Here is a 20,123-nt window from a genome sequence, read left to right on the forward strand (position 1 = left end):
AAAAAAAAAAAAAAAAAAAAAAAAATGGCTAAATCTATAACTGGAGAAAGCAGAAGTTCTTTTCTTTGAGTATAATAAAAATCTCTTACTGAGTATTATTTTTTTGTGAAGTTAAATTGTTATGTTATCCTAAAAAACACTGAGTATATCTGCCTTTAAATCTATGTCCAGAAAAGACACTAAAATAACATTTAAAATCATGGATTTATATTCTTCATAATCTTGCATTTAATACTACAACCTGTGGAAGGAAGATGGATGAGAAAGAATGGCAGTAAAATCTCACCGAGCAAAATGCTCATCTTATTTCTGATCCTCCGTATTCAAGCCTCCTTTTTTTGCCCTTGTATAAAATGAATGTGGTGGATGGTGCGAACAGAAGGAAAGTGTGAATTACCTCACCCCCACCCTGACAGGGCTAGAGTAATGAGGGTGATGGGAGTCTGCCCTGTAGTTTGTCCAACTAATGTAGTGCATGAATTAAAAGGTAGAAAATCTATAGTGCTTGAAAAAGCAAAGTACAACTCACTAAAGAAATGGCATAAAAATGACTTCTAAATGAGATCAACATCCTCTCTTAACTAGGAGCTAAAATGAGAAGTGAAATTTTACAAGTTTCCTGTAAGACATCTTTACATGATTAATGTATTGGGAGCCTTCCTCATGAGTTTTCTTCTTCATTATATAAACATTGGGAAAATTACAGGTTTAAAAGAGATCTCAAGTAATTAAAGATGGCATACACAGGAAAAAACAGTACAATCCAGATGTTTTTACAACCCTCTCATAGAGCCCTTGCCCAACACTTGAAAATACTTTTGTTGCCTGGAACATATTGCCATATTTGCTTCATCTGACAAAAAGTTCTATCTATCTTACCTACCCATGGTTATGACTCCATACCAGCATTTTATATAGTGTGTTCTAGATTATGCTCTGCCAAGGTAATGCTGATATTAATACTAATACTAATAAATGCTTTATGCTTAGTCTATTCTTTATGGGTGATTTTTCATGCTTGGTCTTTTCTTTACTGAGATTCTTTATGCTTAATCTATTTCATACTGGAGATTCTTTATGTGTAGTCTATTTTTTATAGAAGATTTATAATATACATTAACATATAGTACATTAAGTGCTCTAAGAAATCATCTGAATGAGGCTAGATTTTTTTTTAAAGATGTTCCAGTGTATTTGACCATGGCACTTTCCTCTTCCTTGTAACAACTATTATGGGGTACACCTTGGAGAAAACATTGCCCTAGCATCAGTACACCCCCAATCACTTTTCTCCCCACTTTCAACTAAGGTGTGCAAAAATAAAAGTAAGCATCAACAGGAAAGAAATGCAGCAAAAGTGAAAGTCCACACACTTTCAAATCATCTCTACCTCTTTCACTGTGTATAGACTATTGGGAGCTTGAAAGTGATGAGTCTGACAAGTATGGAAAACTTCTGTTTTCCTCCAAAGACAACTTGTTCAAGAACCAAGAATACCATCTGTCAAGTCACTAGTGCAGAGAGAGAAGGAACAAAAATAGGACTTTCACGTTACTTACCTTAGGATACGGATACTGCTTTCCTTTGGGATACAATGCTCCAGTAAACCGAGGGATAACCATGGTGGGTACCAAGGAGTCATTTATCATCAGGAAGGCAAGTCTTTCTCCATCTGGTGACCACCAGTGGGCGATGTGAGAATGCAGGAGTTCCTCTAGAATAAATGAGTGTTATTTGAGACCAACTGTAGAGATGTGGGCTCAGTGACCCACAAACATCTGTCCTTGAAATCTCCACTATACACCTACATTTTCTAGACTGTATATTGAATTTTATTAACTTCCCTGAGAATTCTCCAATTCTGAGTTACCCTTTTAATTCCAGGAAGAGCAGCTGTAGAGGAAGGAAACAACAATGAAGCGATGAAGTCAGGAATTCATGAATTTTCAGTAATGTAGACAGAACAGATGAAAGCACTACTGGAGTAATCAGAATGAGAACAGTGATTGAAGAGTGAGATGTGGCCTAAAACCATATCCATGTCATGAATCATTCGTATTTGCATGCAATCATATTTGCATTCTATCATCATCAACCACATTGAGGGCCCACTAGATGGCTCAAACTATTTTAAGCTCTAGGAAAACAGAATAAGAGGTATACTAGGTATCTGTCATTTAATTCAAGATCCACTATCCACTTTTTTGATTCCCACTTTCTGGTCCAGAAAGCTAACCTATATGGATGACATCAAAAGGGCCCCCATGTCCTCTGGCTTCCCTTTGGCAGGAGATTAGAAAGAAGAGAGTAAAGTCAGGTTATTTATTCTCTTGGCTCTACCCTACAATGTTACCTCAGGCTGGCTGTGAACTTTAAATGATGTCACTACTTGTGTCACTGCAGCCACCTCTACACAAATTTCTCCTTCTGTGTCTAGTAATGGCTCATCTTCATGGTCATAGGAGTGGTAACAATTTGGCTGCTACTAGCTGAGTTTACATCACTTTCCTTTGTGGTTTTCCTACCCCTTCACCTTAGCAAATGCTCTCCTTATAAATAAAACAATAATACAATATTTGCTTTGTAAATAAATTGTCTTCAAAGTATCTTGTTGAATGTGCCAACACTTGGGACTCTGACAGATACAGAAGTTAATACTAGTAGCAGAGTCAGAAGATACCCTCAAAATTAGATTTTGAGACTACTTGTCATCTCTCTATCTACATGTACAAATGGAATTTATCACTTTCAGGTGAGAACTGGAGCACAGACAATCCATAGCAAGAGATGGAATTGTGAGTAATCAATCATCAGTGGTGGTGACATGGAATAAAATACAGGTAGAGGGAAACGGCATTGGGAGAACAAGTGCTTGTTGAAATAGAAAATATTTTTCAATACAAGTGACAATGGTCTTTTTTCAAATCTTGTAATGCCTGTCCTATGATTGTCATATGGAGAGTGGCAAAGGCTCCACACAGCATCTCTAGTTTTAGCAAGTAAGTGTTCTAGCACTTACTTGCTACAACAATGGTGATTGTAAAGATTAGGAAATAAGTTCCCATGGTTCTTCTGACACCCCAGAGACAGTACACAGGAAAAAAGAGAACTTGAAACCATGATTGTGAAATTAGGAACGCCATGCAGAACAAAAGGTCATGATGGTATCTTTGGAAGAGTCCGTCTCTTTTGTCGTTGCAAGAAAACTATGGCTACAGTCCAAGATAACATAGGAACGGTTGCAGGGTTGCAATACATATTAGAGGCTCAACTCCATTTGTTCTTTTAAGGAAAGCCAAAGATATTCATAAAGATGGATTGGGACCCCAACACACAGGATAAGAATGTTTGCACAAAAGTATACAGTATAGTTATGATTTCTGGGACAATCTTATAAATAATACATTATGGTTGAGTGCTGCTGTATGTGGTTAATTTTATGGCTGAAGACACTGACCATCAAAATTCTGACAAATCTTCTTGCTGACAGAGGCAACCTCTATCCTAGGGAACAAGACCTCCCCTGCATAGAGGTAGAGAATGGGAGACAAATTTATTTAAAATGTAAAAGTGTGCAACACTGGGGATGTTTCTAGAAATGTAGTAGTTTGGGATACACTGGGATGTCTCTTCTAAAGTGAGAGAAAAATTGTTGTGATTGTACTTATGCAAAAGTAAACAGGAATTGAATTCTTTGGACTTTGAAAATAAGCTGCATTGGCATATGTTCTCTGTTCTGTATCCCAGACAAGCTGTAAAGCTGCTAGTTCTGAGTAGAATCCATGTACCAGGGGGCCCTGCAACTGATCTAGGCCATGTTGCAACCTTCTCCATGTCCAGAACTTTGTGACTCCAGCAGATCCGATGGCAATGTCAGTGCCCATGGCAAACAGAGATGTTGTGTGGAGCCTTTGGGACTCTCCATATGACAATCATAGGACAGGCATTATAAGATTTGAAAAAAGACCATTGTCGCTTGTATTGAAAAATATTATCTATTTCAAGAGCAGCTCTTTCCAGGGCTCCAGTAGAAACATTTAGCCTCACCATAGGATATCAAGTGAGTATGCAACCAAAACTGCCCATCATGAAATGTTATCTGATCCACTGACCATAGAATAGAACACACACACACCATTCCACTAAAAAATAACAGTGAAATTGAGCCAGAAAACAAATGTGACTACCCATTGTATTGCGTTCTCTGCTTCATCACCTCTCCTCATCTCACATCTGTGCCACTAGGCATGTTTTCTAACACAAGTTGGCAAGGGAGAAATAAATGCAGGCCTGGTTTATGGCAGGTCTGCATGATGTACAACAACAAGCTGGAATTGGGTAGGCTCTGTATTAGATAGAATCTGACTCAGGAGTGGCACTGAAAGACAATAATAAACAGAAATCTTCACAGTTGGTAAGATTTTGAAAGGAATACTTAGTTGTCCACTTTTCGTGGAAGGAGACTTAGTTTCAGGCTTGGAAACGTCCTAACTCAGGCACAATAACTAATAAGGGTCCACCTATCAGGGATGTGGCAAAAAGTAAAATTAGAAAACTAGTGACAAGGGGGTTTAGGGAAAACAAGTGAATCGACTTACTAGAAAGGGGAAAAATTCAGGAGAAGATGACTGAGAAGTACATGTCCGTCAGCCTCCGGCTCCCACTATTACCTGCCAGTGGTAGTGGCCATCACTGAGACTCTGACATAGTATCACTTCTCAGGGGAAGAGCTGATGGCACATGAATTTTTTGCCACAAAATATTTCCTTTTTTGAGATAATGTAATGAGGAAGGCACATGAGTTATGAAAACCTTTCCATCAAGACAGTGTAGCATTTTGTCATCACAGAGATACACATATATTCTGGGTGTGGATTTGTTTTGCTGCCAACGGATCTGTTCAGCACTACTCTTTACAGAAACATTTATCTGTTACCATAATAATCTACATTACATTATCTCAAAAAAGGAAATATTTTGTGGCAAAAAAGCACCATGGGCTCAGCGGTGGTATTTACTAATTTCATCATGTTCCTCACTAGCTGTATGTACCTGGGTTGATACAGCAGTAAAATAGTTCTGGCACTATTTGTTTAGCAATAACCTTGAAGCCAGGATGTCATCCTTTAACATGCAATGTGTCCCATCTGTATAGCCATGAGGTACAGATCTAGGCACTAAGGAGTAGAAGTAGTAGTGTTGTCTTTTATTACCACACCAATAACCCACAGAACACAATTTGCTTCTCATTCTCATAATATTGAAGTTGGTGAATTTAGAAGTCCATCGCCTAAAGGAAGAGGGTATCCACCAGGAATATAGTCATAATTCTGTTCCTCTGAAATGGAAACTAAAATTTTCTCCCCACCATTGTGGGCTCGTTATGCAACCCCTTCCCCCCAAAAAAGACAAAACACAGTTACTAAGCTGGGTCTGACAATGGACCTCATCTGCCAGAAATAAAATATGTTTGCTATGCAAAGGAGGGCAAAGAGAAATACATTTGGAACTAGGAGAGTCACAAATACATTTTTGCCCAATAGTACTGGTTGATGGAAAACCAAAATTGTAACAACATAATTAACAAAAGGATGAGGCCAGGTGCAGTGGCTCATGCCTATAATCACAGCACTTTGGGAGGCCAAGGTGGGCGGATCACCTGAAGTCAGAAGTTCGAGACCGCCTGGCCAATATAACGAAACTGCATCTCTACTAAAAAATAATAATAAAAAAAAAAACCCACAAAAATTACCCAGGTGTGGTGGGTGCCTGTAATCCCAGTTACTCAGGTGGCACAGACAGGAGAATCCCTTGAATTCGGGAGCTGGAGGTTGCAGTGAGTTGAGATGGTGCCACTACATTCCAGCTTGAGCAAAAAAGCAAGACTCTTGTCAAAAAAAAAAAAAAAAAAAAAAAAAAAAAAAAAAAAAAAAAAAGAAAGGAAAAAAGAAAAGAAAAGGATGGAAAGGAGTAAGATTTGGCAGGAATGAAGTTTTGGCCTGACCCACCTGTTAAATAACCTCTCTAGCATGCTGACAGAAAGTAAAAGTAAAATAAATAAACATTTGAAGAAGGCAACTGTAATTACCAATTAAGATTACATAATAAGCTTTTTAAAAAATTATTATTAATAGGGGCATTTCTCCATAACCTTCTATGAAAAATACAAGTGGTGGCTATATTTACAAATTCCAGATATATAACAGGACTAATACTATCCTGCAATGAAGCAATAGCAGATAAGATTTTATGTGCTTCTTTTCCTGGGACACGAACTTTTAATTTGAATAATAAGAATATTCTTATGTTCTTTGACTTTTTCTTGGGTATGACCACTGTGAAACCCCAGCAAATCAAATGAAGGGAGGAAGTGAGTGCATGGAATTTATTTTCTTATCTCTCATGCATCTAAATTATGTGAGTTTGGCTTTGCCCAACCAAAAGCCACTGCTTCTATTTCTGCACAACATTTACAGCATTCTCTCCTAGTTTCAGGTGACTGCTGTGTCCCCTTTCCCCTTCGGCTGCTAATGGCTAAACCATTACAAGCCATGGTTTGTGGCATTTACCTTGCTCATGATAAGGGGCCCCTTCATAGCTTAAACCTCCTTGAATTACTCCCTTTTAAATGTGCCACCTGTCTTCAGTTGTGATATTGACACTGATTTATACAACTAACTTACAATTTTGTTAAGGTGATATGAGTTATACACATGACACACTGAGGAAAAAATATACATATATGTTTATGTGTATATACATGCATGCTAAGGGCCAAATTGAGTGTAAACTTTTTTTTTTTTTTTTTTTTTTTTTTTTTTTTTTTTTTTTTTTAAAGATGGAGTCTCACTGTGTTACCCAGGTTAGAGTGCAGTGGCATGATATTGGCTCACTGCAACCTCTACCTCCAGGGTTCAAGTGATTTTCCCGCCTCAGCCTCTCAAGTAGCTGGGACTACAGGTGCTCACCACCACTCCCAGCTAATTTTTGTATTTTTATTGAGACGGGGTTTTACCACGTTGGCGAGGCTGATCTCGAACTCCTGACTTCAGTTGATCTGCCCACCTCGGCCTCCCAAAGTGCTGGGATTACAGGGGTCAGCCACTGTGCCCAGCCCCACTGTAAACTCTAAGTTCTACGAGATTTGAAGGTACAAAGATACCCTGTTGGCTAAAGTCAATACTCTAGATTTCTAAGAAACAGGCTCTGTCATAGGTGCTGAAGTATGTGTGTCCAGTACTGCCCAAGAGTAAGCCTGACCCAAATTGGAGTATGCTTTTCAAGAGAAACGAGGCATCACCTACTCTCATTTATTTTAGAGTGACATATGATTAATGTTCTTCCCCATAAAAATACTAATGTAGCAAAACAATCATATAGAGAGCCTTGTGACTTTCTTCAGATGGAAAAATAAAGCTACCTGGAAAGGGAAGGAGGTAAATAAAAGAATCTTTAATACGCATTTGCTCAACAGTCATCCTGGATAAGGCACAAGCTTCTTTAATTGCAACTAATGGGCACATTGACTCATGGATTGAAACTTCCTATGTTAATTATATCATATTAATTACAAAGAATTTATCTTTGCAAATGGTGTTTCATTCCAGATTAGTGTAGGTTTGGCTCTTCATTGTTTTTATTACTCTGATTTAGAAAATCTCACTGCAGAGCAGATGGAGTTTTCAGCACATGTGGCTTTATATCACAGACACTTAAAAACATAGCCACAACACAAAGCACTTCCACAATACTGAGATACAACCATTGTGTTTAGATTAATGTGCTATTGTAAAAAGCAAGTTGATTTTTTCCATTTTAGTTTATCAGTTTAGACCAGTAGGATTTCCTGAGGATGCTACTTGCAGCTCTGCAGGCCTGTGTTCGATTTTTTTTTTTTTTTAATTTTCTGCATTTCACTGTCAAATTCCTTGAAAGAATAGTCTGTATTCATAACCTTCTCACTCCCCATTTACACCTCCATCCACTGCAGTCTTGGATTTGGCCCCACCAATTAACTTTTTTTACTCCCGTCAAGGCCATCAATGATCTATGAGCAAATCCAACAAAAACTTGGGAATCCTTTCTTTGTTTGACCTCTGGAGACTCAGCACTCCTGATAACCCTGTCCTCCTTTGATTCCCATGCTGCAGCCCCATAGATGGCACTGAGTAAGTGCTCAATAAATATTTGTTGAATCAATGATGAAATGAATGCAACTTCATGTCGCCAAAAGACATTAATGTGAAACAAACATGAATGTGAAAATAGCATTTTGCCCTGTTTTATTTCTACACAAAAGTGTAACAATCAGAATCTGCTAGTAAGAATGTTGCTTATCTCGCGAATTTTCCTCACTTTTAATTCTTGTCATTCTTGAAGACCAATACAAGGACTGTGTCTTCTATGAAGCACCTGACATTCCTCCATCCAATCAGACTTAGTTCTACTTATAATCCTATTTAGTATGTGAAATAAATAATATTTATATGTATATTTACTATGCTTCAAATGGTTCCCAATACAATAGTTGTTTATTGTTTATCACTGCACTACGTTGGAAATACCCGAAACATGGAAACCCGTATTTCTCATTGTATTGCTCTTAGACAATGCCTGGCAGATATATTTGCTCCACAGTTGTTGGATTAAATTTTAAGGAATAATCCCTTAAATATTCAAGGTTCTAAAATATATTTGTAAATTACTTAAGCATATTAATTATATGATTCTATATGCTTAAATAATTGAAAGTGAGAGTCTTTTTTTCCTATTTAATAGATGAAATGCTTTATGGAAATTTTCAAAGCTGTGAAGTTGGTAACTGTAAACTTTCTTTTAGTGACATTTAAAATTTTTTTAAAACTTTGATCTGATATCTTATTTAATTACTTGCTATGTTAAATACAGCAATGTATGTGAATAACATTATATGTGTTGTGTGCGAATTATATTTTAAATAATATTTTTAGTATTTTTAGTAGAGACAGGATTTTGCCATATTGTCCAGGCTGGTCTTGAACTCCTGGGCTCAAGTGATGCACCCACCTTGGCCCCTCAAAGTGCTAGGATTGCTGGCATGAGCCACAGCACTGGGCACGTCTTGGTTTCTTAGTAAATGATTAGATACACAAACATTGTGATGATTAAATCACATACACGTGCAGCATTTCCTAGTTATCTGCAACACAGAAGTCCAAAGTATGGCAAAAACCATAATTTTTCCTTTCCTCTTTGGGATGTGTCAGACCCACAGCATCATCACAAAAGTTTCTTCACCTGTTTGTTCTGCTCTTCTGTTTTGAGCATTTTCTTATTTTTCTGACTTCACTGTTTAAAATGCATTATATCTTATATTGCTTTACTTTCTTTAGGAACTAAACAATACTTGAAATAGAGTCAAAGATTCTCAAAACTGACACTTTTAAGGACACTATTTAGTGACTAGTTGGGAGCAGCAGCCACTTTTACAGATTGGCCTGGTCTTAAAAGATTAAGACATGCCCTTAAAGCTTACTGTAAAAACATTCTGTTGTCTTTTATGTGACTCTCTCATCTTTTTCAAATGACATTTACAAAAGGTACATTTCAATTTTTAAAAAGTTGAAATGTTACATGTTACTTTCTGTGTCTCCCATACATGCTAATGTAGATTGTAATTGACTCCTGCAAAGTAATAAGAAGGAAATCTCCACAACAGAGTATCACACACATAATGTTGAAATTACATGCATTCCCTAGGCAATATCACTGTGTTTCAGTGAGTGCATTAAAGGGGAAAAAACGGTCTGGAGCCTGGGAGCTCCTGGCACATTCCACAAGCAAAGTGATAGTGGGAGGGTAAGGTGCATGTAGAACTCTTGAAGCAGAGGTTGGAGATAGCAGTCAAAATAGTGAGGGAAAATCAATAATATCTGAATAGCTTACATCCCTCTGCCAAACCTTAACATTGATGTCATGGGTAGGGCTCCTTCTCCTGGAAATGCAGTGAGGATTGGGGCAAGTCCATGGACAGTCGGATGAGTCTTTGGCTGAGGAAACAGATCACTGAAATCTGACAATTTAGGTCCCAAAATGTGTGCTGTGTCTTGGGGAACAGTGAAGGATATCCCTCTATAACAAATAGAGTAGACTAGTGACTAAGCCCTGGCTCTAGGAACAAAAGACACATTGAAATGCTGGCTCTCCCACTCATTAGCTCTGAGGCCATGTCTAAATCACTGATCCTCTCTGAGTCTTGGTTTCTTTTTTAATGTTTTTCTTTGGAGACATGGTCTCACTTCTGCTACCCAGGCTAGAGTGCAGTGGCATGATCTTGACTCACTGCAGCCTCAACTTCCTGGCTTAAGTGATCCTCCCACCTCAGCTTCCAAAGTAGGGGGAACCACAGGCATGCACCACCCCACCACTCCATGCAGTTAATTTTTTTTTTTTTTTTTTTTGAGACAGGGTCTCACTCTGTCGCCAGGCTGGAGTGCAGTGACATAATCTCGGCTCTGTAACCTCCGACTCCCTGGTTCAAGTGATTTTCCTGCCTCAGCCTCCCAAGTAGCTGGGATTACAGGCATGTGCCACCATGCCCAGCTAATTTTTGTATTTTTAGTAGAGACAGGGTTTCACCATGTTGACCAAGATGGTCTCGATCTCCTGACCTCATGATCCGCCCGCCTTGGCCTCCCAAAGTGCTGGGATTACAGGCATGAGCCACCATGCCAGGCCTTTTTTTTGTATTTTTAGTGGAGACGGGATTTTGCCATATTGCCCAGGCTGCTCTTGAACTCCTGCCTCATTTGATCCACCTGCCTCAGCCCCTCAAAGTGCTAGGATTGCTGGCACGAGCCCACAACACTGGGTACGTCTTGGTTTCTGAGTAAATGATTAGATACACAAACATGGTGATGATTAAATCACGTACACGTACAGCATTTCCTAGTTATCTGCAACATAGGAGCCCAAAGTATGGCAAAACTATAATTTTCCTTTCCCCTTTGGAATGTGTCAGGCCTACAGCATCATCACAAAAGTTTGTATTACCCGTTTGTTCTGCTTTCCACAACCCCTAGTTTACTCTCAGACCAAATACATAGATTTTTATTCTTTAGTTAGGAAAATTACCATATTTGTCAGAACACGGTCTCTAATTTCTCTTCTTAAAATTTCCTTAAAAATGTAATGCCCGTAAACCTGTATGAAGCCTTTTCAATAGGACAGAGACCCAAGTCATCTTAATTCGGGTTGGAGCAGCACAATAAGCATGATCTATATTGCGTATACCCTCAGTTGACTGAAAAGTTCATCGATGTTACAGACCTCCTTTTATCAAGGTCACACATCAGTACATGGTTCAATGCCCACATTGCTACTAAACTAGTCTTCTCTTCCCTGAAACCCAATGTTCTTCGTTAATATTTGCTCACTATGTCTGCCACCACTACTTACTAGTGACCCGAACCAGAAGACACAGAATCATCCTTGAGTTCTTATCATTCACCCCATCTGCTTAGCCACTAAGACCTCTATATTTCATTGTCTCATCAGTTTTAGAATCTTTCCTCCTTCTTACTGCTTTAACCCTAGTTCCATTGCTCATTATCTCTTGATAGAACATAGAAGAAGCCTTACAGACGCTCACTGTCTCTTTCCACCATTAGACACCAGGTTCCCACTGTGGCAAAAACAATCTATTCATATGGAAGACCCAACCTTGTTACTCCCTTACTTGAAAAGTCCTATTAGTTTTCCTAATCAATGGTAGAAAAATAATTGAAATTCCAAATCATTGCTAGAGGTCACTATCCCTTGGTTCTTGCTATCTTCCTTTATCTCAAATTTTATGGCTCAATTATATCAAGGAGACTTTTCCCTAGGGACACACTTGTGAGTTTTTGCAAATTGTTACATCTGCTTACATTTTTCCTTCCTAATTTCTTCTCATGCGTAACACTTGTTAATTGTTCAGGCTTGACACAGATGCCCTCTCCTCTCCTCCTCTCCTCTCCTCTCCTCCCCTCCCCTCCCCTCCCCTCTCCCTCGTTTTAAGAGGTAAGGATCTCACTCTGTTGCCTAAGCTGGAGTGCGGGGGCCTGGATCATAGCTCATTGCAGCTTTCAACTCCTGAGCTCAAGCAATCCTCTCTTATTAGCAATCCTCTCTCTTCAGCTGGGAACACAGGTGCATGCCACCACATCTGGCTAATTTTTCAAATTATTTAGTAGAAATGAGAAACTTTTTTTTTTTTTTTTTTTTTTTTTTTTTTTGAGGCGGAGTCTCGCTCTGTCGCCCGGACTGGAGTGCAGTGGCCAGATCTCAGCTCACTGCAAGCTCCGCCTTCCGGGTTTACGCCATTCTCCTGCCTCAGCCTCCCGAGTAGCTGGGACTACAGGCGCCCGCCACCTCGCCCGGCTAGCTTTTGTATTTTAGTAGAGACGGGGTTTCACCGTGTTAGCCAGGATGGTCTAGATCTCCTGACCTCGTGATCCGCCCGTCTCGGCCTCCCAAAGCGCTGAGATTACAGGCTCGAGCTACTGTGGTTGGCCAGGGTTTCTCCTTTAGAAAAATGCTTGCAAATCCCTAGAATGGTATAATTCCTTTGTTCTGCCATAGAATTATGTATTGACTAAGATTCAACTACTTACCACACTGCATTAACATGGTTTCTTCATCTGTCAGGGTGTCACACGGTAACAATAATATTTTGAAGAAAAAGGATACGTCTTAGTCTTCGCACTTCAATTAACTCCTGCTACCTAGATTGCCAGAACTAATCAGATTTTTAAATGTGTTCTCCACCTGTTTATTAAATTCTGGAGGCCATCCCAGTCCCCTCCAGTAATGTATCTCTTTGAAATAGAAAAGCCAAATTTAGATTCTGTCATTCTCAACCAATGAACCCTCCTTACCTGTGTAGTTCTTTTTCTAATACACACTTTCATAGCATACTTATTGTTGATATTTTCGTGAAGCTCTCACTGCTCTTCACAATAAATTGTAGCCTCTGAAAATCTTATTTGATGCTGGCATGTACACAGAAATCTATTATAGATATAAATATACATGTACACATATACATATAAATCTCAAGGGTTACTACATCTCTTAATAAACTAGCTCCACCTAACAAAATATTTCACATAAATATATGGTCTATCAGAGCAGTACTTTTTGCTCCACCTTTTATCTTAGCACCTAGACACCTGTCTGGAATACAGTAGGCCTTCAATGATATTACTTGAGTGACAGAATGAATGAATGAATAATTGGTCTAAATTATTCACTTTTCTTATAGAATTAAAAATACCACTTCTGAGGTAGAGAGATTACATTTGCAAATACTGCCCATGAAATAAAATTCACTTTTTGAATGAGTCATAGCTTTATAATTTATAATAAAGTAGACTTACTTTCAATCTTGACATATTTTGCCAAAATCAGCCAAAACGTCTGAAACATAGGTAATAAATTCAAACTTTGAGTCTTCCCCAGGCAATCTGCATCTAGAACTCAGCTGATAATTGGTACGTGATAAAAACTGGATAACTTTTCTTCACCTGATTTATTTTTATATTCTCAGCTATTACTAAAATTTGATTCATTAGATATTGAAAATAACTCTTTATGTGGGTTTTATTTTGCTCCCTCTGTAATAGCTTATAAAGTGTGACAGAATGTCCCTAATGGAAATAACTAAAATCAGGTGGCTTTTTACGCATTTTTTTTTTTTAGAAATAAAGGCTTCTGTTTCTTCTTTTCCAGAGAGTCAGAAAAAAATTCAGCACCTAATTTCAAAGTGATGTAAGGTAACCATTGACTTTCATTAGTTGTCCTCACAAATAATATCTATCTAACCTATATGTACATGTATATACCAAATGTGGAATCATATAAGCAGATGTAAATCACAACCACACAAAATATAAGCACATGCAAAGATATGAAAGTGTGAGGGCAATTGTGAGAGGAAATGAGAAGAAATTGTACTGTAAGTATTGCTCCGGAATGAACAGATTTTTTTTTTTTTTGGTAGATTTTGTATAAAAGATGTCATTTGTTTCTTTTGAAACTAAATCTGATCAACTCACCTTCATATAACCAGTCAGAAATCCCATTAAAAATTATTTCTTCTTTTCCAGAAGATGTCAGTCGCAATGAACTGCTCTTTATATCAGGTTGATAGTAGATATTATTTTCAAAAATATAAATCTGGATCAGGAAACATGTGAAACAAACAAAAAGCCCAACACGTTAGGATGTCTTTTGAAACTTTAGTATTACAGAATGATCACTGAATAGCCATGTTGTATTATTTACCGCTTCAAGTTGTTTTTATTTAAGGCATATGTTTTTATTGCTTTCAATTATTAATGCCGTTTTCTGTTTTATTGTATCAAGTTGTCATTTGGAAATTCCATGGCACTTGGTATTGATGTTTTTAAATCCATATTTTTAGCAACAATATTTCAACTACGTAATAATTTCTCTCCATACCACAAAATTGGTTTGGCTTTGAGATAACATTTAGCATACTCAAGAGACTGATAACTGTAACTATAAGCCATTTTAGTGATGCCAACTGACTGTTTGAAGAGCTTCAATTTGGGGTCTTTACTTTTACAAAAATGCATTTGGTGATCGATAAAATAATCTCTAGATAATCTCTCTGATTCTATCCAGCTCAGCTCACAGATTCACTGATGGTAGAAACGATAATCAAATTCCTTTGAACTGATAAGCGGAACACAGCTTCCAGTGCACCTGTCTTTGGCAACTCTTTTGTAAATAGCACAGCAATAATAACCTTGTAATTGAGAGTTCCAGAAAGAGTTTTAATTTGAATATATCACAGAGTCTGCCAAAATAATATCAACAATAGCCCCAACAACAGGAACAAACTAAATAAGTCAGGATGTGCCTATGATATAGATAATTCAGGATAAAATTTTTTATAATTCACTTTACAATGTCTTTAATGCCCAATATTTGAAACTGCTGACCCATGTGGTATTATAACCTTCCACAGAACCATGTTTCTGTGGTTAGGGGAAGCAGAACATTGTCCAGGGCAAGCCAAATTGCTGTTTAGATCAAATATTCTACTAAGAAGGTGAAAGATGGCATAGGGCCCGTGTATCTTAGCATGCTATAGAATCAATACACAATAGCAAATAGAGAAAACACAAGAACTTCCAAAACAATTGTCTGAATAATTACGAGGCCCTAGGTTTTAAATCTTGGTGTGAACAGTGACAAAAGCAATTTTAATATCTAGAACATTTCATGGCTATGCTATTTTAATTCTGGTGATTTAACAAGCATTTACAGGTGGGTGCATTTAACTATTAATTCCACCACTACAACAGGATCTTTTGTATATCACAGGTAAGAATCTCAATGTCAGAGTAAGAATGCAAAAATAAATAAAAACAATGAAAGGAGGGTGCTGCCGGGTGCTTAAAAGCATGGGCTTTATAGCCAGCCAGCCAAAATTTAAAATCCTAATGACCTTGATAGCATTCTTAACCTTTCTAAATCTCAGTCCTCTACTTTATAAAATGCAAATAATACTCACACATACCTTACAGATCTGTGGTGAAGAATAAATGAGATGATGAATACAGAATAAAGAATACATTGGGCTATTACTAAAAGCAGAGTGGCCTGTATACAAGATAACCTGCTTCAGAATGTTAAGAGTTTGGGAGACAACAAACTCCAAGTCAAAATGAAACCTCTACAGCTTTAGCTGATATGTAAATCATCCCAATGTTTGGCTGGTAGAGTACACATTATATTAGTTAAATATGTATTAGGAGTAGCAGCAGAATAGTAGCAGCAATAGTGGTAGTATTAATAGTAGGCAGGCAGGGGACATGGAGGAGGAGAGAGATATTAACAAATGAGATTTATTGCTTTCACCTCAGTTAGAAAGTGCTCAGGTGAGACAATGAAACAGGAAATAAGCTTATTATTGAAATTACGTGGATCACACTTAGGCAAAAGTTTGAGAATTACCTCTCAGGTTCCTTAACACTGGATAGAAGTTGGATTTACTGACTTTCACGATCCCTGACAACTGAGAAAAAATATGAACTTTGTTCTAGCCAACTAAAGCATAAGCTTACACCTTTCGGATACTACATCCTCTTGCTTTTCACAAACAGTATACAACACAGGTGCACAACGTTTTCCTTACTTGGAGGAAATGCCTTTCCTGTGCCTGAACCTTCTCGTAGGACTTGTGAGTCATAACAGCACAGATGATGCACACATGGTCTGCTCAGCACCTGTTGCTCTTATTAGGAGTGGAGGTGACCTCACCCAAAGTAATATGGTTCAAAATTCTCAGCTTTCTGAAGGGAATACAATCTAAGTCAAAATAATTAATAAAACCTCCACGACTTCAACAGATGTAAAAATTATCCAAAACTATTGACCAGTAATTACATTTATATTTGACAGATTGGATGATATTCAGAATCCATATGAAACTGACATCTGCTTCAATGTAGAAGAACAAGCAATATGGAATCAGAATTTTAATGCCATGCCACGGAAAGCTGTAATACGAGAGAATGTCCACAAGATGTATTCTTCAATGGATAAAAAATAAGTAGCTGTCCTCATGAAAATGTGCATTTTTAATATCCTAATCCCTTTTCAATTATCAAGGTTTATCCTTTAGTTGTAGTTGTTTCAAACAATAATTGAAAACTCTAACTACTACCTTAACAATTTGAGAGCTGCAAGTATTCCCAGGTCCTGTCTGAGCATTCTGATGAAATTAGACTGGATCCAAATGACAATCATCAAGGGCTGCATTTAGATTTAAATCACACTGAAAATATGACACACACTAATGCTATTTATCCTAATGTTATTGATTAAACTGTCACAACATTTTATACTATTAATTATTTTCTTCAGTGAGTCACATGATATGGTTTAGATCTATGTCCCTGCCAAATCTCATTTTGAGATGTAGTCCCTAGTGTTGGAGATGAGGCCTGGTGGGAGGTGTTTAGGTCATGAGCATGCATCCCTCACAGCTGGGTGCTGTCCTCACAATATTGAATGGGTTTGTGTGAGATCTGGCTGTTTGGAAGTGTGTAGCGTTCCACCACCCCACTCTGTCTTACTTCTTTTCTAGCCATGTGATACGCCTGCTCCTGCTTCACCTTCTGGTATGAGTAAACACCCATGAGGCCTCCCCAGATGCCGAGCAGATGTGTATGCCATGCTTGCACAACCTGCAGAACCTCGAACCACTTAAACCTCTTTTCTTTATAAATTACCTAGTCTCAGGTGTTTATAGCAATGCAAGAACAAACACCACCTAAGCAGCATAACAAATAAAAAGGGAAAGCTATTTGATGACTTAAGTCTTCAATTTGCAGAGTCAGCCAACTTCCCAGTCTTTCAAAGTCAATGGTCTTACTCTACCCATAAAATAATTCAAAATCACACACACACACACACATACACACAAATAGAAGAACAATTGAAATACTATGCACTGCATTATGCCAAGTTAGGAAATATGTAATAAACGTTTCAAGGGATATTCGAATCAATGTGTTAGTCAATGTTGCTTATTAACAAATGATTAGACCCAATATACATCATTGCTGAGCAGAAGTCTTTACGAGCCAATTTTTAATTTGCCACCTTCTCTTCTGCCACAACTACTACCAAATGCACCAGATGCTGGACACCCAGCAACCTGGATTTCTGGATGAACAGCCATTAAGCAGATTCTCTCCATACCCACAAACAACTTGTGATGAGCATGTGGCAAGAAATGAACATTTGCTATTAAAGCTTATTAAGATCTTGAGGTCGAGCTCGATTACAGTGTAAATTAGCTTACTGTGAGTGATTCAACCTGTCACAATGGCTGATATATACAAAATTTTAGCCATCTTAAAACAAAATAAAAACACAAAATAAAGGAAACATAATTAAACATTAGACCTATTTTGGCTGAAATATTACTGAAAAGCTATTCTGCATTCAATGATTTGAGTACTTTTCATGACAATTTTAAATTAGAAAATGGTGAAGCATTGAAAAATCTCCATGCATGATAATGGTTTGGAAAGATCTGTAAAATTACAGTGGAGTTGAGATAGTATTTGCATTCATTCTACCATGGCTTGCTTTCTGGGAAATAAAATTGTAATTAAGAAAGTATCCCAAATAATGCCTATTGGTGGCAGGGATGCAGTGAAAACTGCCCTTTTCTAATTTAGTTGTAAAATTATAATGTGTTATGGCCATTTGGGAATGTAATATGGCAATTGCAAACTTAACGTATTCCATCTCACCAGCAATCCTAAACCTGAGACCTTGCTATGTAGAAAAACAAAACAACAACAACAAAATACACCAACCTGTAGAGAAAAATGAGCAGTGATGTTCATTTCAGTCAAAAAAGAAGAGTCACAGGGAAAACTCATCATAATTGAATTGAATGCCTGGACAGATTACTATTCATCCACACCATATAAGAACATTCATGACTTGGAGAGAATAAATTTGTGCTTAGAAAAAAATAAAGTTGACTTGGAAGATTTTCATTGAGATATCGTCAAGTAACAAAGGCAAGAAAGAAAACCAAAGGAAAACAAAAACAACAAAGAATTCAGTGTGAGCCCATTTGCATACACCAGACAATGACAATACTAACATAAATTTATACTATCAGTAATCTTACTGACACATACACATTGGATGTTGTCTGTTGGTGCTCAGCCGCACGCCTGACCCTCTATGTTTTTTATTACTGGGGGTGGTTAGAAGCCTGAAATTTACATTTCTAAGACTTTCTTGCAAAATAGTCTTCTTAGCTTCTTTGCTAGTTGGCTTCTAGCTACTTTCTGCAGAAAAGGAGAGAGCTACCAGTCACAGACTGGAAGCATGTGGAAGTGGCTCTGGCATACCAGCTTCAGCAATAGCACCTCAGTGGCAGTGGTGATGGGAATGTAAGCTCCTGGGTCCTGCCTTGATAATAGCAACATGTGTTTATCGGTTCTGCATACCACCACTTTGGCCCCTCCAGCCTTTACAACATTGTGACAATTATCTGTATTAAATCTCTTCTATCTGAATCACTAGAGTAATATCTGTTTTCCTGCTTGGAAACCCTTACTGAAACTGTACAAAAATGTATGAATATAGTTGCTTGGACAGTAGAGTCATGCACTGCATTACAATGTTTTGGTCAGTAACAGACCATGCACATGAAGGTGGTCCATGAGACTACAATACTCTATTTTTGCTATATCTTTTCTATGTTTCTATATGTGTGACACAAAGATACATACCATTGTGTTGCAGTTGCCCACATATTCAGTACAGTAACATGCTTTACAGGTTTTATAGCTTAGGACCAATAAGCTGTACCATATAGCCTATTTGTAGTAGGCTATACAAAATAGGTGTGTATAGGTATACCTTATGATGTTCACACAAGGACAAAATTGCCTAACAACACATTTCTCTGAACCTATCCCCATCATTAAGTGACACGTGACTGTATTTTACAAATACATGAAAGCATGGGGAGACTATGGAAGGATCTGTGTTTGCCTTTTAATATGGATGGATGCACGGTGGGGCACAGAAGTGGAAAGCAGATAGTCAAACAGAAAAGATTAGGAAGATAGTGTAAAAACTTAAAAAAAATCGTCTGTGTGGTAAGAACACAACATGAAATCTTGTTGTGTGAAATCGTCTGTGTGGTAAGAACACAACATGAAACTCTTAAATTTGTAAGCATACAATGCATTATCGTTGACTGCAGATATAATGTTGTCCAGTTGATCTCTAGAGTTTACTAATCTCACTTGACTGAAATTCTGTGCATGTTGATAGTAACTTCCCATTTTTTCTTCTCCCTCAGGCCCTTGCAACCACCATTTCACTCTTAAATTCTATATATTTGACTATTTTTGATTCCCCATAAAAGGGGAATCATGCAGTATTTGTCTTTCTGTGCCTGGCTTATTTCACTTAGCATAATGTCTTCAAGGTCCATCTATGTTGTTGCATATGACACAATTTCCTTCTTTTTAAAGGCTGCATAGTATTCCATTGCGTGTGTGTGTGTGTGTATGTGTGTGTGTGTATAT

General features: G+C 37.7%; 1 protein-coding gene across 1 annotated transcript in view; it reads right to left on the reverse strand.

The window, feature by feature from the left end:
- The window catches only part of DPP10 (dipeptidyl peptidase like 10), a gene marked incomplete at its 3' end in the record, with an annotated part of 621,968 nt that overhangs the window by 50,967 nt on the left and 550,878 nt on the right, over nt 1-20,123 (reverse strand). The window contains exons 8-9 of the mRNA XM_017883864.1: nt 14,076-14,196; nt 1,560-1,714 (exon numbers count right to left, since the gene is read on the reverse strand). Coding sequence (XP_017739353.1) covers nt 1,560-1,714; nt 14,076-14,196 — 276 coding nt within the window. The remainder of the gene's footprint in view (nt 1-1,559; nt 1,715-14,075; nt 14,197-20,123) is intronic.

Source organism: Rhinopithecus bieti, unplaced genomic scaffold, assembly GCF_001698545.2.
Source record: "Rhinopithecus bieti isolate Rb0 unplaced genomic scaffold, ASM169854v2 scaffold_14174, whole genome shotgun sequence".
NCBI lineage: Eukaryota > Metazoa > Chordata > Mammalia > Primates > Cercopithecidae > Rhinopithecus > Rhinopithecus bieti.